Here is a 13,133-nt window from a genome sequence, read left to right on the forward strand (position 1 = left end):
TCCTTCTGTATTAAATCATCACATCTCAGCATCAGTGGCTTTATAGCTTGGCGGCATTTTTTAAACATTTCAACAATGTCAGAACAGCCTATCTTTGGTGGGGCATTGCCCTCTTCAAGGGCTATGCCTGTAGAAGCAACGTACTTATGAGTACCTCTTTTTTGTACTGAGCAATGTTTTCTTTTTTTCCTTTGTGCTATCAGAGATTGAACCTAGAGCCTTGTACATGCTAAGCAACGACTTAACCACTGAGCTGCAATCCCAACCCCACATTAGGTGTTGTCTGACAAGATTGGCAGTGTTCAACTTTAAGCTACAACCTCTCACTTGTAGCAAGAGTTCCACCGATTACAGAGACCTCCCACCAACCGCCTTGTCTACACTTCATCACCCCAACACATGCCCATTCTGCACTCTGGCCTGACAGTGTGATTTGTACACAGGTGTCCAGGAGGCTGTGGTGAGCTGCCTGAACAAACAGACCCGGGAGCTTGCTGATGAGAACCTGTGCGTGACCAGCCGCCGGCCTCCACAGCTTCTGAAATCTTGCAATTTGGATCCCTGCCCAGCAAGGTAAGAGACGTGTTGCCTGCCCTGCCAGGCAGCAGTGTATGCAGAATGGGTGCATCTCTCTATGGGCAAGACCGGAACGCTTATTGTTACCCAGTGTTTTGAAAACCAATTAGCATCAGTTCAAACTCCTAGTCAAATCCACTTAAATTTAATTGAAACCAGGACCTTGGAATTCCAGCCCGGTCGATGGTCATACACAGAGTCCAGAAGGCTGTGTGCACTGAAACAAGCTTATGGCATGGCTGGTATGTGCACGTGTCACACTATTGCTTTTCCCTAAAGAGAAAATAAACTGACCACAGACTTCATGGTCTCTGCCACCTTTTAGCCTGTGTCCCAAGCCCTCACACCACAGAAATGAAGTGGCTTGCAAATTATAGGGTCTAAGGAACTGAAGCACCTGGGTGGTATAATTGACTGCTGTGAAATCTGTGTGCACACAGCATGCAGATTCATTATAGCATGCTCTGGGGGTGTATGTGTACTATTCCACATGCGTAAAATCAATTAGAGCATTTCATTGTTCAGCCCTGCCTGGGTCTCATTATTTTCCAACCTTGAGTCTTAGTTAATCAATCCAATCACTGCTTCAGTCCACATAATTTTATGGTGTCTCAAGAAATTTGCTTTTTAGATACTTTCTTTTTGAGACTACTTCATCTATCATTCTGATTTAGAAGGGAAAACCCAAAATAGACTTTTCACCTTACTGATGAGATGAAGAACGTTATTGGATAAGGCCATATGCTATACATGAAAGGAATGCTGTTTCTGAATGGTATTTCTTTCCTTTTGGCAAAGGATATCATAAAAGGAGCAGTGTGTTGCTTTGGGCATTAACAATAGTTCATTGGTCAAGCTGGTAAGTTGTATGTCTTCTTTCTCAGCCAGCAAGATACTCTTCTTTGTAAATTAGTATGGAGCCTTAGTATGGGCCTTCTCCATTCCGAAGATACTTGCACTGGCCACCAGAATTATTCGCTACTGATCTGAACTGTGGGCCTGGGCTTTCCCTGTCAAATGTGGAAGCAAATAGGACCACATCCTCTCAGACGAACAGAACATTAACTAGTCACTGCTTAGAACAATACAAGTGCAAGTAAGCACAAGAACTAACCAGTAAAACAGTCAAGGTCTGGACCAAGCAAACTCCAGATTCAATGCATAGAATCTTATGGAGACTGATTTTCTCTTTGCTGTACCTGGTCCCAAATGTCTATACTCACCATCCAGATCTCCACTTCAGTGAACCTAACAGAGCACTGTAAATGGTAAATGCCTGTATTTGGTCAAAGTCTAACTAGGAAGCAGAAGGCATTCAGCATGGACAGTCTGTAGGGCCTTTAGTTAGGGGGTCAGAAGGCCTGGCCAATCATCCTACCTCTGTCACCAACTAGCTATATAGTCTTAGACAAAGTGACATCTCTTGTATCTCCATCTGCAAAATAAACTGATTATATAAGTAGAAAAGAGGTCACGATGACCTGATCAAATATCCCAGGACTCTTCATTATTCTATAGATGGAAACATCATAGTTGATAGTATGTCTATCTGCTTGTTTAACATTCCTTGAACACAATGCTAGGTACATTCCAGTATTACAGTACCATCCAATGGTGTGATGAACTGAGATAATGCCAAAGATTCTGCACCTGGGCCTATCTGTGGCCAGTAAACCTGTTATCTTCTTTAAGTACTAGAAGGAATGTGACATAAACTGTTATTTCCCATCCTCGAAAGTGCTAACCATTGTCAAATTAGATAAGCCTAATTTATACTGGGACCTTTTATTAACTCATAGACAAGGACTGTTGTTGGCTTATGCTCTTTGATTTCTCACCAGCCAACTGTTAAATTGACAAGATCTCTTACAGTCATGGATTCCTTGGACAGGCCATTCTTTAAGAAGAATGGTGCTAATTTAAAAAGAGAGCCAGAGTACTTTGGCTTGCTATGACTCATTCTATCCAGCCTCTATCCAAAAGCCAAAGTAGATTTTCATCTTAAAAAGGACACATGTATAACAGTGTCTTGCCTGTGAAATATTTTAGTCTCATATTTAAAAAAATTTCCTTCTCCTTTCTTTGGCAGAAATGCATAACAAAAGGAAATATGATTGGTAGAGGCACAACATTTACTATTTATCACATGCTTTCTGTTCCAGTTGGGACTGTTTCTATCTTTGGGTTGGCCCCAACAATTAGTATATAGTCTTGGGGACTTTTAAGTCTTTGATGATATCTATGATTTTAAAAAAGAAAGCAAAAAGACAATGAAATCAATGACATCTCCCTCTCTGTATAACTAATGTCACCTAATAAAAAATTAAAAAGTAAAGCACAACATTTCTGATGCAGAAATGTTGCACATCTTGATTTTGGTTTCTGGGGTGGTGGCTCCAGGCACCACACTTTGCCAGTCCTACTGATTACTAGTGAAGAAGCTGATTTTTCTTCATTGTCTGTGATCAGAGTTATCCAGTCATACAACAAACCAAATGCCTATAGGGCAAGAAGTGCTGCCTTTTGGTACAGTCTAAGATTAAACTTGGCTCCTCCTGAAGCAATGCTTATACTGGCAGCACATGCCTGATTTGTACCAAGTCTGGCAGCTATGTTCTCATGAATGGACATTCATGGAAGGAAGGGTACGTTCTCAGGCTCTGATAGTTCTTTTTTTTTTTTTTTTTGGTCAGTTGTGGGGCTTGAACTCTGGGCCTTAGCACTGTACCTGAGCCTTCGCAGCTAGCACTAGGCTAGCCCTCTACCACATTGAGCCACAGCACCACTAGCTAGAGATAAGAGTGGTTAATAAGAGATGAGTCTCAAGGAATGGACTTTTGTGCCCCGGCTGGCTTTGAACCACAATCCTGAGATCTCAGCCTCTTGCATAGCGAGGATTACAGGCATGAGCCACTGGCATGAAGCAGTTCTGGTTTTTTTCTAGCTTGAATGTGGGTGTATATGTGTGTGCATGTGTGTAATCCTTACATTTTAGGTCACATTTAAAAAAATAGTTCTTTCCAAACACTGATGGCACCCACCGGTAATCCTCACAATGCTGAGATCTGAGGATCATGGTTTGAAGTGAGCCTCAGGAGAAAAGAGAATCTTATCTCCAAATCACAAACACAATGCTAGAATTGGTAGGGAATCCATCTTGAGTGAAGAAGCCAAGTATCAGCACAGAAGCATTATATTTCTCTGATGAGGAAAACTGAATTTTAGAGACTTTGCTATTAGCTTTATGTTTCAATCTTCCTCTCTATATTGCTAGCATCCAAGAATTGATATAAAGCATTAGTATAAGCCAATATACATTTAATATGTAAATGAAAGACTTGGGCCATATTTCTTTTTTTATTTTATTGTCAGGATAATGTATACAGGGGTTATACTTACATTCATCAGGTAGTAGGTGGATTACTTCTCACACATTGATACCCCTTCTCATGTTTTTGTCCCCATTTCCCTCTCCCTCCCCCTCCCAATCATCTTGTTTTCCCCCTTGCCTTTCCTATTTCAAATAAACAAACAAATGTATATATAATATACCAAATAATAAAGTCAGATATAATAACAACATGAGATTAAGCATAAGGGCAAAAAACACGAAGAGAAATAACATAGTACATTAAAAACAGAAATCACACAAGATAAGCCTCTTGTTTCCATATCCTAGAGTTCATTTAATTTAGTCTCATCCTATATGGCCTTATGTACCCAGGTTTTGAGCTATTGTAATCCTCTACTAGGAGAGTCCTAGATGTGTACTAATTATTACTAATGAGGGAAACCATTGAGCCTATGTTCCTTTGGGTCTGGCTTACTTCTCTTCATATGATTTTTTTCCAAGACTTTCCATTTCCTTTAGGATAGGGTGATGTCATTCTTTCTGATGGCGGCATAGAATTCCATTGTGTTTAAGTACCACATCTTCTTGATCCATTCATCTACTGAGTAGTATCTGGGTTGGTTCCATATCTTTGCTATGGTAAATAGTGCTGCAATGAACTTCATTGTGTTCGTGGCTTTAGTATGTCCTTGTTTCTGGACATTTGGGTAAATGCCAAGTAGTGGGATTGCTGGATGGTAGGGGAGTCTATGTTAGTCTTTTGAGGAATCACCATACTGCTTTCCATAGTGATTGAATGAGTTTGCACTTCCACCAATAGTGTAGTAGTGATCCTACCTGTTCACATCCCCGCCAGCATCTGTTGTTATTAGATCTTGATCATGGCCATTTTAACTGGAGTGAAGTAGAATCTCAAAGTTGTTTTGATTTGCATTTCTTTTATGACCACAGCATTTCTTCATGCGTCTATAGGCCATTCTTATTTCTTCTTCAAAAAAGTCTCTCTTTAAGTCTTTAGTCCACCTTTTAATGGGATGGTTGTTTCTTTGAGGATTTTTTTTTTGAGAGATTCAATGTTTTGAGCTGTAGTTATATTTTAGACATGAGGTTCTTGTGTGTTGTATGGCTAGTGAAGATCTTCTCCCACTCTGTGAGCTTCCTATTTAACTTGTTAGCTACATTTGGGCCATATTTCTAAGTAGCAGAATTTAGGTTCTATTATTAATGATAACTGGCTGATCTCAATATTATTTCTCCTCCATCCTCTTTACCTACTCTCTCTCATCTTCCAGATGATGTGAAAAGTTTCATTATTAGACTCCCTTCTATTAGTGTAAGGCTTTAAATACCAAGGTGAAAAATAAGTTGCATTCTGATTTACAGTCTTTTTGGTTATCAGCCATATCCCACAAAGTATCTCCAAAGTAAGGGTTCATAGGCAAGCTTTGATGGAGAGGAGATGGACAAATTGCTAGCACTGCAGGAGATTGAACAAATTGCTAGCATTACCAAGGGAGGAGTTTGGCTGTCAGGAGAGTTGAAAGGCAGTGTGTGCAGAACAGATGTTGCTCCCTTTCCAATCTTGCCTCAAATTGGCCAAAAGACATTAATTGGGAGCATCTTTGCTTGGGTGCCACTGGTAAGAATGTCCATTCGAAGTTGTTAGTAAAGAAGCATCATTGAAGGAAAGAAGCATCATTGTGTATGCCTTTGCTATTAAGTCATTTGGGTCTAGAAGCCACATCACCTGCCAGTCCTCTAGTGGGAAGATAGAGGGAAAATATCCAGAAAAGAGTTAAGGTGCATCATTAGGAAACAAGTCAGTCTCCTGTTACCAATGTTTTTTTAAGTTCTCTAAGTGTTCTAATTATGTAGGTAAACCATGAAACCATTCTTTAAACTCAAGCCCACCCATGCATGGTAGCTCACGCCTGTAATCCTAGCTACTCAGGAGGCTGAGATCTGAGGACTGAGGTTCAAAGCCAGCCCAGGCACTAAAGTCTGTGAGACTCTTATCCCCAATTAACCACTAGAAAACAGGAAGCGGCACTGTGACTCAAGGGGTTAGGGTAGTATCCTTGAGCTGAAGAGCTCAGGGACGGTGCCCAGGCCCAGAATTCAAGCCCCATGACCGACAACAAAAAAACTTAAGCCCAGCAAAGGTAATCAGTAAAGAAAAGCATATTAATTACTTCCCTTTCACCAGTCTCCTCCTCCCCAAAGTCATAACCACCACTATTGGTTTGCTACATTATACTACCAGACTTTGTCTATAAATTTATATTCATTTATGAAAATACATAGAACTACAAGGTTGTTTCCCTCTGTCCGTGAGATCTTACTGAATATTTCTCATCACTAACTCCTTCAAAACAAAAATATTGGTAGATTTAGACCTTTGATCAAAGTTTGCTCTGTCACTTTTAGCTGTCTAACCCTCAGAACCCTTGGGATCTTCATTATCCTTATCTTTACAATAATCACTCAAGATACATTATTTACTAAAAAGAAAATCTTGCTTTCTCCTTTCATTTCTTTTTCTTTTTTTTTTTTAGTGAAAAAATTCTAATTTAAAAGAACGCATGATTTTTGTGACCGGGAGTTTTGCCTAGTGGTAGAATGTTTGCCTAGCATGCACGAAGACCCAGGTTCGATTCCTCGGTACCACATACATAAAAAGGAAAAAAAAATGCCAGAAATGGTGCTGTGGCTCAAGTGGTAGAGCTCTAGTCTTGAGAAAGCCCAAGGACAGTGCTCAGGCCCTGAGTTCAAGCCCTATGACTGGCAAAATTAATAAATAAATAAATAAATAAGCATGATTTTTTTTTAAACTTCAAGATTTAAATTTGATTAAATTTTGTTTTCATTGAACTAAATCTTAATAATTAAGTTCACTTATCTCCCTGGTTTATAATAGCAATAACATGAACAGCCCAAGAAAAACCAGAAAGCACTACCTTTTAAAAAAAAGTGTATGACTGTTATTAATTATAAGCATTTGATAGCTTGGCCAGTGTGTGTTGAAAAGATTTGGTAAATGTACGTGGAGGAGGGGAGCGAAGTAAGCAATGAAAGCCAGATGGCTGAAAATGAAGGAAATTCCAGGCAATTTCTGCAGCTTTGTTCTAACATACTTTTTAAACTAAACTTTTATTTCTGTGCAACAGAGAACAGCTGAGTGGTACGGAATAGATAAACAGTTGGGGGGGTGGGGAGAGCACATGATTCCAGGAACAATACTTAATCTCTTCCCTCCCCTGCCTCCACGCCTTGCTGTATCCTCAGTCTCTTTGCTCAGATGCAGGATGGTTCTTCGAGCTGGCAAGAACCATTAAAGAAGCTTCAGAATCCCTATTTGGAAAAAAAAAAAGCGAAAGTTCAGAAAAACATTTTAAAGGTCACAGAGTCTTCTCTTTAAAAAGAGCACTTCAGAATGCCCATTTTATTGGACACTAACAAAATCCATGCCTACTAGCAGCCCATAATTTCCCATTTCCAATGTTCTCTTATATTAGCCTAAAATGGCAAGAGCAGAAGGTGTTGCCTTTTAACACAACCATGTTTTCATTTTGTGGATGAAGCTTTCAAAGCTTTGTGTACCCCTTACCTTTGACAACTTGTTTTAAGGGTTACTGTTTCAATGTGCTCTCTAAAGATTGGTTTGTCTTCTGCTGCACTCCCTAAATTTCCATATGCTGCCTTTGAGCTCTGCCTATACTAACTTTTAAGTGCTTAAAAGAAAAGTACACCAAGGCTCACTAATGTTCACAGAAACTGAATCCAGATTTGGAAGGCATATTCAAATTCCTTTGCAGAGTTAATACCATTACTACTCTCATTTTCTTGGATAAATCTCTTTTTCTTTCCTACCTTGGTAAACACCAAAGAGGCACCTGCCTCTTAACTGTTGGGACTCACTGGGCCAGTGGGAATTTCCATGAGCAAAGTATTGATCTAAGGATGAGAATTATTCCAGCAGTATTTTGACTTCATTGGAGTAAAAGTCTCATGGATATTTGCCTCAAAGTGAACATTACTTTACTAGGAACCATAAGCTAAAGATTCATGAGAAATCCCCAGGGAACAAGACTTAAGCTTCCATAAGAAATGTGTAGATACAAGCATCCAAGCAGCATTAATGGTTAAACATCAGAATGGTAGACTTTTTTTTTTTTTTTTTTTTTTTTTTGCCAGTCCTGGGCTTGAGCTCAGGGCCTGAGCACTGTCCTTGGACTTTCTCAAGGCTAGAGCTCTACCACTTGAGCCTCAGCACCACTTCCGGCTTTTTTCTATGTATGTGGTACCAAGGAATTGAACCCGGGTCTTCGTGCATGCTAGGCAAAGCACTCTACCACTAGGCCAAACTCCCAGCCAGAATGGTAGACTTTTTGACAGTCCCTTAGTGACATTTGTTCACATGTGAAAGAATAGGAAATAGCTTACATATTTTTACTTGGAATTTTATGGTGCCCTTCAAGATAACCAGAATTTCTCTTTGTACATTCTCCATTGAACAAGTAGTTATTGAAGGCCTCCTTTGTGCCAGGCATTGCTCAGGACACATTAATTAGCAGAACCCACTTTATCCTTTGAAGTAGAGTGCCAGAGTTTGGGGATGGTCTAGACTTTGTATTATTGGCATGATCATTGTTTTTGTTCGGGTTTTATTTTGTTTTATATTTGTTTTTGGCACCAGGAATTCAAACCCTAAGCATGAGCATTTCCTGTACGCCTGAGCTACAACCCAAGCCCATTTCATTTTAACTTATACATTTATGATCTTTAAATATTTGTACAAATGGATTGCCATTCAAAAACTCCATTTGTAAGTATAATGCCCAGCCCCATTTTAAATCTTAGGTAGCTTATATACTGCTCTTCTCAAGAAAGTTAGTAAACAAACTCCTACATTCTTCAGTGCACCCATATCTGCCCTATCTGGACCAGTCATCTATCCCACGAGCACCTCAGGATGGAAGTACCACCACCAGATGGCTTTTTCCTGTGTATATGACAATGAAACATTAGAGTTTTGCAGATCAAAAAGTCTTCTCCTTAGCCAGGTGCCCGTGGTGCACACCTGTCATCCTAGCTACTTGGGAGGCTGAGATCTGAGGATCAAGCTCAAATCCAGTCTGGGCAGCAAATTCTATGAGACTGTTTTCTAATCAACTACTCAAATGCCAGAAGTGGAGCAGTAGAATGCCAGCCTTGAGTGAAAAAGCTAATGGACTATGCCCAGTCCTTGAGTTCAAGCCCCAATATGGATATGCACAACACACACACACACACACACACACACACACACACACACACACACACAAAAAGGAAAGAAAGAAAGAAGAAGAAGAAGAGAGAACAAACAAAAGGCACCTTATGAGAAAAACAACAAATAACCTAGTATGATTGGGAACTGGGCTAACTCAGAAATAACCATTCTTTCCTTAGGTTTCCTTGTGTTATCAGTACAAACATACAAATCCACAATAGCCCCAAGTAAAAAAATTAATCAAAATGATAAAGACAGTAAATACAGTAGACTCTTTTTTAGCAAGTATGGCAAATAACTAAAGAATTGGCTGTCCTATGGTTAGCTCCATGACAGGAATAGTGCTTTTTTCATATATTTTATTGTAATTAATAGAAGGGTTACATTGTATTCACCAGATAGAAGGTGCATTCCTTCACATAGGAATAGTGTTTTTTCAGAAGATGCAGTCCACACAAATTGTATTCCCCAGATCAGGGAAGACACATTCCATATTTCTCTTTTTACTCCTTCCTTTCCGTGTTAAATATCTTCTTTTCTCTGTTTCTTTTGTCCACTCTCTTCCCTGTATATTTCCCTAGCATAAAACAGTATGTTTCTAACACTGAGGCTGGCAGACCTCTTCATCTCAAATTGTGCATGATGCCATCTTGTCAAATCTTCCAAGGAAGGCATATGGGTACTAAGGCAACAATAGCAATCAGAAAGCTTTGCTCAAATCCTGCCTGTTCTGAAATTGTAACACCAAGACTTCAGAAATACTAGATTATAGGAATGTAAAAAAAATTCAAAACCAGGCATTGGTAGCTTACATCTATAATCCTAACTACTCAGGAAGCTGGGATCTGAGGATCACAGTTCAGTTCACAGTTCAAAGCCAACCTGGGCAGGAAAATTCATGAGATTCTTTTCTCCAATTAATCACCAGAAAACTGGAAATGGCATCATGACTCAAAGTGGTAGAGCAGTAACCTTCAGGAAAAGAGCGCAAGGACAATGTATAGCTCCCAAGTTCAAGGCCACAACTGACAAAAAAATAGAAATAAATAAAGGTAAATAAAATCTTTTCAGAAATTAAATAAATAATAAGTAGAAAATAATTGTATAATAAAAATATATGAAAAAATAATTGTATAAAGAGATTTTACTTAACTAATTTTTTGGTGGGTCATGGAGCTTGAACTCTGGGTCCCAGAGCTGCCCCTGAGCTCTTCAGCTCAAAGTTACTGCCCTATCCCTGAACCACAGCCCCACTTCCCATTCTCTAGTGATTAATTGAAGATAAGAGTCTCATGTCCTTTAGTGCCCAAGCTGGCTTTGAACCAGAATCCTCAGATCTCAGCCTCCTGAGTAGCTAGGATTACAGGCATGAGCCACCGGACCGGGCTCCACTTTCTTTTTTAAATTTAATTTTATTTTCAAGGTGATGTACAGAGGGATTACAGTTACATATATATGATACTGAAGTACATTTCTTATAGAACATTATTACCCTTAATTTTTCTCCTGCTTTTCCTCCTCCCTAACTCCCCTACAAACACAAGTCGTAAACTTTTGTTTATTGATAGTAAGCTAGAAAGATGTGTTTGTGTGTGTGTGTGTGTGTGTGTGTGTGCATGTCTATGTAGTGTAGTTTTTTTTCTGCTTTCAGGATTTGAGAGAGGGCTTTTTTAAAAAAAAAACTTTTGAAACAGTTTCTCTATATAGTCCTGAATGATTCTCCTGCCTCTCCCTGCTGCGTTCTGGATTATCAGTGTGTGACAGATGACAAACTAAAAGGTGTGTGTGTGTGTGTGTGTGTGTGTGTGTGTTGGTACAAGGCTTGGATTCAGGGACTTGGACTCTCACTTGACTTCTTCCTGTGTGTACGTAGAGGTATGTGTGCACGCATATATACGTGTGTATGTATACACACATCCAGAATGTGTATATACATGTGTATATACAGACATGTATATGTGTGTGTGTGTATTCTTTAGTTGACCTTTCCCACAATTTTATGAGGATGATCCTATTCTTATCCCAAATATACAGCTAAACAAGCTAATGCTTTAGAAAAACAACTCGCCAGTGGCAAGTCCTGATTTGGCAGAAGTATGTTTAATCCCAAGGCAGTTATGAAGAGCTTGTGGTTAAACCTTTCCCTTTATCAATGATATCTGATAGGCCCATTAATCACACCATCTGATATCCACCCTATTTCAGGCTCTCGCTCTAAGCATACACATTACCATGACAGAAAGAACTGATTCTACTGCCTTAAAAGCTTATAGCCTAGAGAAGAACACAAACAAAGTTCTTCTTTCTTCAATTCCATACTTTCAGCTACTAAGAGCAAACCTCAAATCTTGGTGAAAGTGCTTGAGGAACAGAATCAAAAATTCATTGAGGCAAAGCCAAACATCTAGGAAATGAAGCATGATAAAACAGAAATAGAAGAGACCTCAGTGAATACCTTAAAACCCAACACTGAGTCATTAGGCAGAAACTCATTTCCTAAAAAAACATTTCTCAAGAAGTACTAATAGCCAAAGAGATGCAGCCTGGGCCTATGAATCTGGAAGACAGTAAGGCTGTCTGGGAGCTTGAGAGCCTTGCTGTGCCATTATCAACAACCACTGGTCTAGTTTATGCTTAGTCAATGGTCTGGTCATGTTACACCACCACCTCCAGCATGCATGTTTGCACATGTACACACACACACACACACACTCACACACGGAGTTTCTCTTTGGCGAATGCAGACTGAGTCCTTGTTCCCTTTCTGTGCCATTCTCTGTCCTACTTTTCCTAGAACCTTTACCTTCTCTCTCCTAGAGACTGATTCTCAACCATCTTGACTTCTTCGTATTCAATTAGGATAACAATAGTAATATAATAGAGGCCTAATATATAGGATCCTCATTTTTTGCCAGTCCTGGCTTGAACTCAGGGACTGAGTACTGTCCTTGGGTTTTCTCAAGGCTAGAGTTCTACCAGTTAAGCCACAGCACCACTTCTGGCTTTTACTATGCATGTGGTAACCAAGGAATCAAACTTGGGTCTTTGTGCATGCTAGGCAAGCACTCTACCACTAGGCCAAACTCCCAGCCCCAGAGTCTCAGTTCTTTTTTTTTAAATTGTAATTAAAAGAGGAGTCATATTTGTATTTGCTAGATAGAAGGAGTATTACTTCACACATATTGATACCCCTTCTCATTTTTTGTCCCCTTTCCCTCTCCCGCCCCCTTCCCCTCATCTTGTTTTCCCCCTTCCCATTCCTATTTCAAATAAACAAAAAAAATGTATATACAATATACCAGATTACAAGGTAAGATAACAATATGAGAATAACCAAGGGACAACAAAAGAGATGAGAAATAACATAGTCCATTAAGAACAACATTCACTCATATAGCTCTTGTTTCAATATCCTGGAGGTTCTTTCATTTAGCCTTGTCCTATATAGCCTTATGTATCCAGGTTTTGAGCTATTGCAATCTTCTAGGAGAGTCCAAGTTTTGTACTAATTATTACAAATGAGGGAAACCATTGAGCCTATGTTCCTTTGGGTCTGGCTTACTTCACTTAATATGATTTTTCCCAAGTCTTTCCATTTCCTTACCAATGGGGCTATGTCGTTCTTTCTAATGGCAGCATAGAATTCCACAGAGTCTCACTTCTTTTAACTCTTTCTCAGTCTTCCTTTTCCCATTTATTTAGTTCAGTTCAACTAAGAATTAGGAAAACAACACTAAGTTAATTCACAAAACCAAGGGGCAAATGGCCCATCTCCAGCTTTTATTCCAGTCTTGAGAGAACAGGCTTCTCAGACTAACAGATTTGGTTAAAATCCAGTTCAGCTACTCAGGTGACTGAGATCTGAGGACGGTGGTTTGAAGTCAGTCCAGGCAAGAACTTTTGTGAGAGTCTTATCACCAAAAAGAAAAAAAAAGC

At 39.5% G+C, this 13,133-nt stretch overlaps 1 protein-coding gene across 1 annotated transcript in view; it reads left to right on the forward strand.

Annotated features, from left to right (window-relative positions):
- The window catches only part of Adamtsl1 (ADAMTS like 1), a 628,790-nt gene that overhangs the window by 488,148 nt on the left and 127,509 nt on the right, over nt 1-13,133 (forward strand). Inside the window, exon 16 of the mRNA XM_090329363.1 lies at nt 444-573. Coding sequence (XP_090185489.1) covers nt 444-573 — 130 coding nt within the window. The remainder of the gene's footprint in view (nt 1-443; nt 574-13,133) is intronic.

The sequence above is a fragment of the Megascapheus bottae genome, chromosome 3, assembly GCF_031878675.1.
Source record: "Megascapheus bottae isolate mThoBot1 chromosome 3, mThoBot2.hap1, whole genome shotgun sequence".
Lineage (NCBI taxonomy): Eukaryota > Metazoa > Chordata > Mammalia > Rodentia > Geomyidae > Megascapheus > Megascapheus bottae.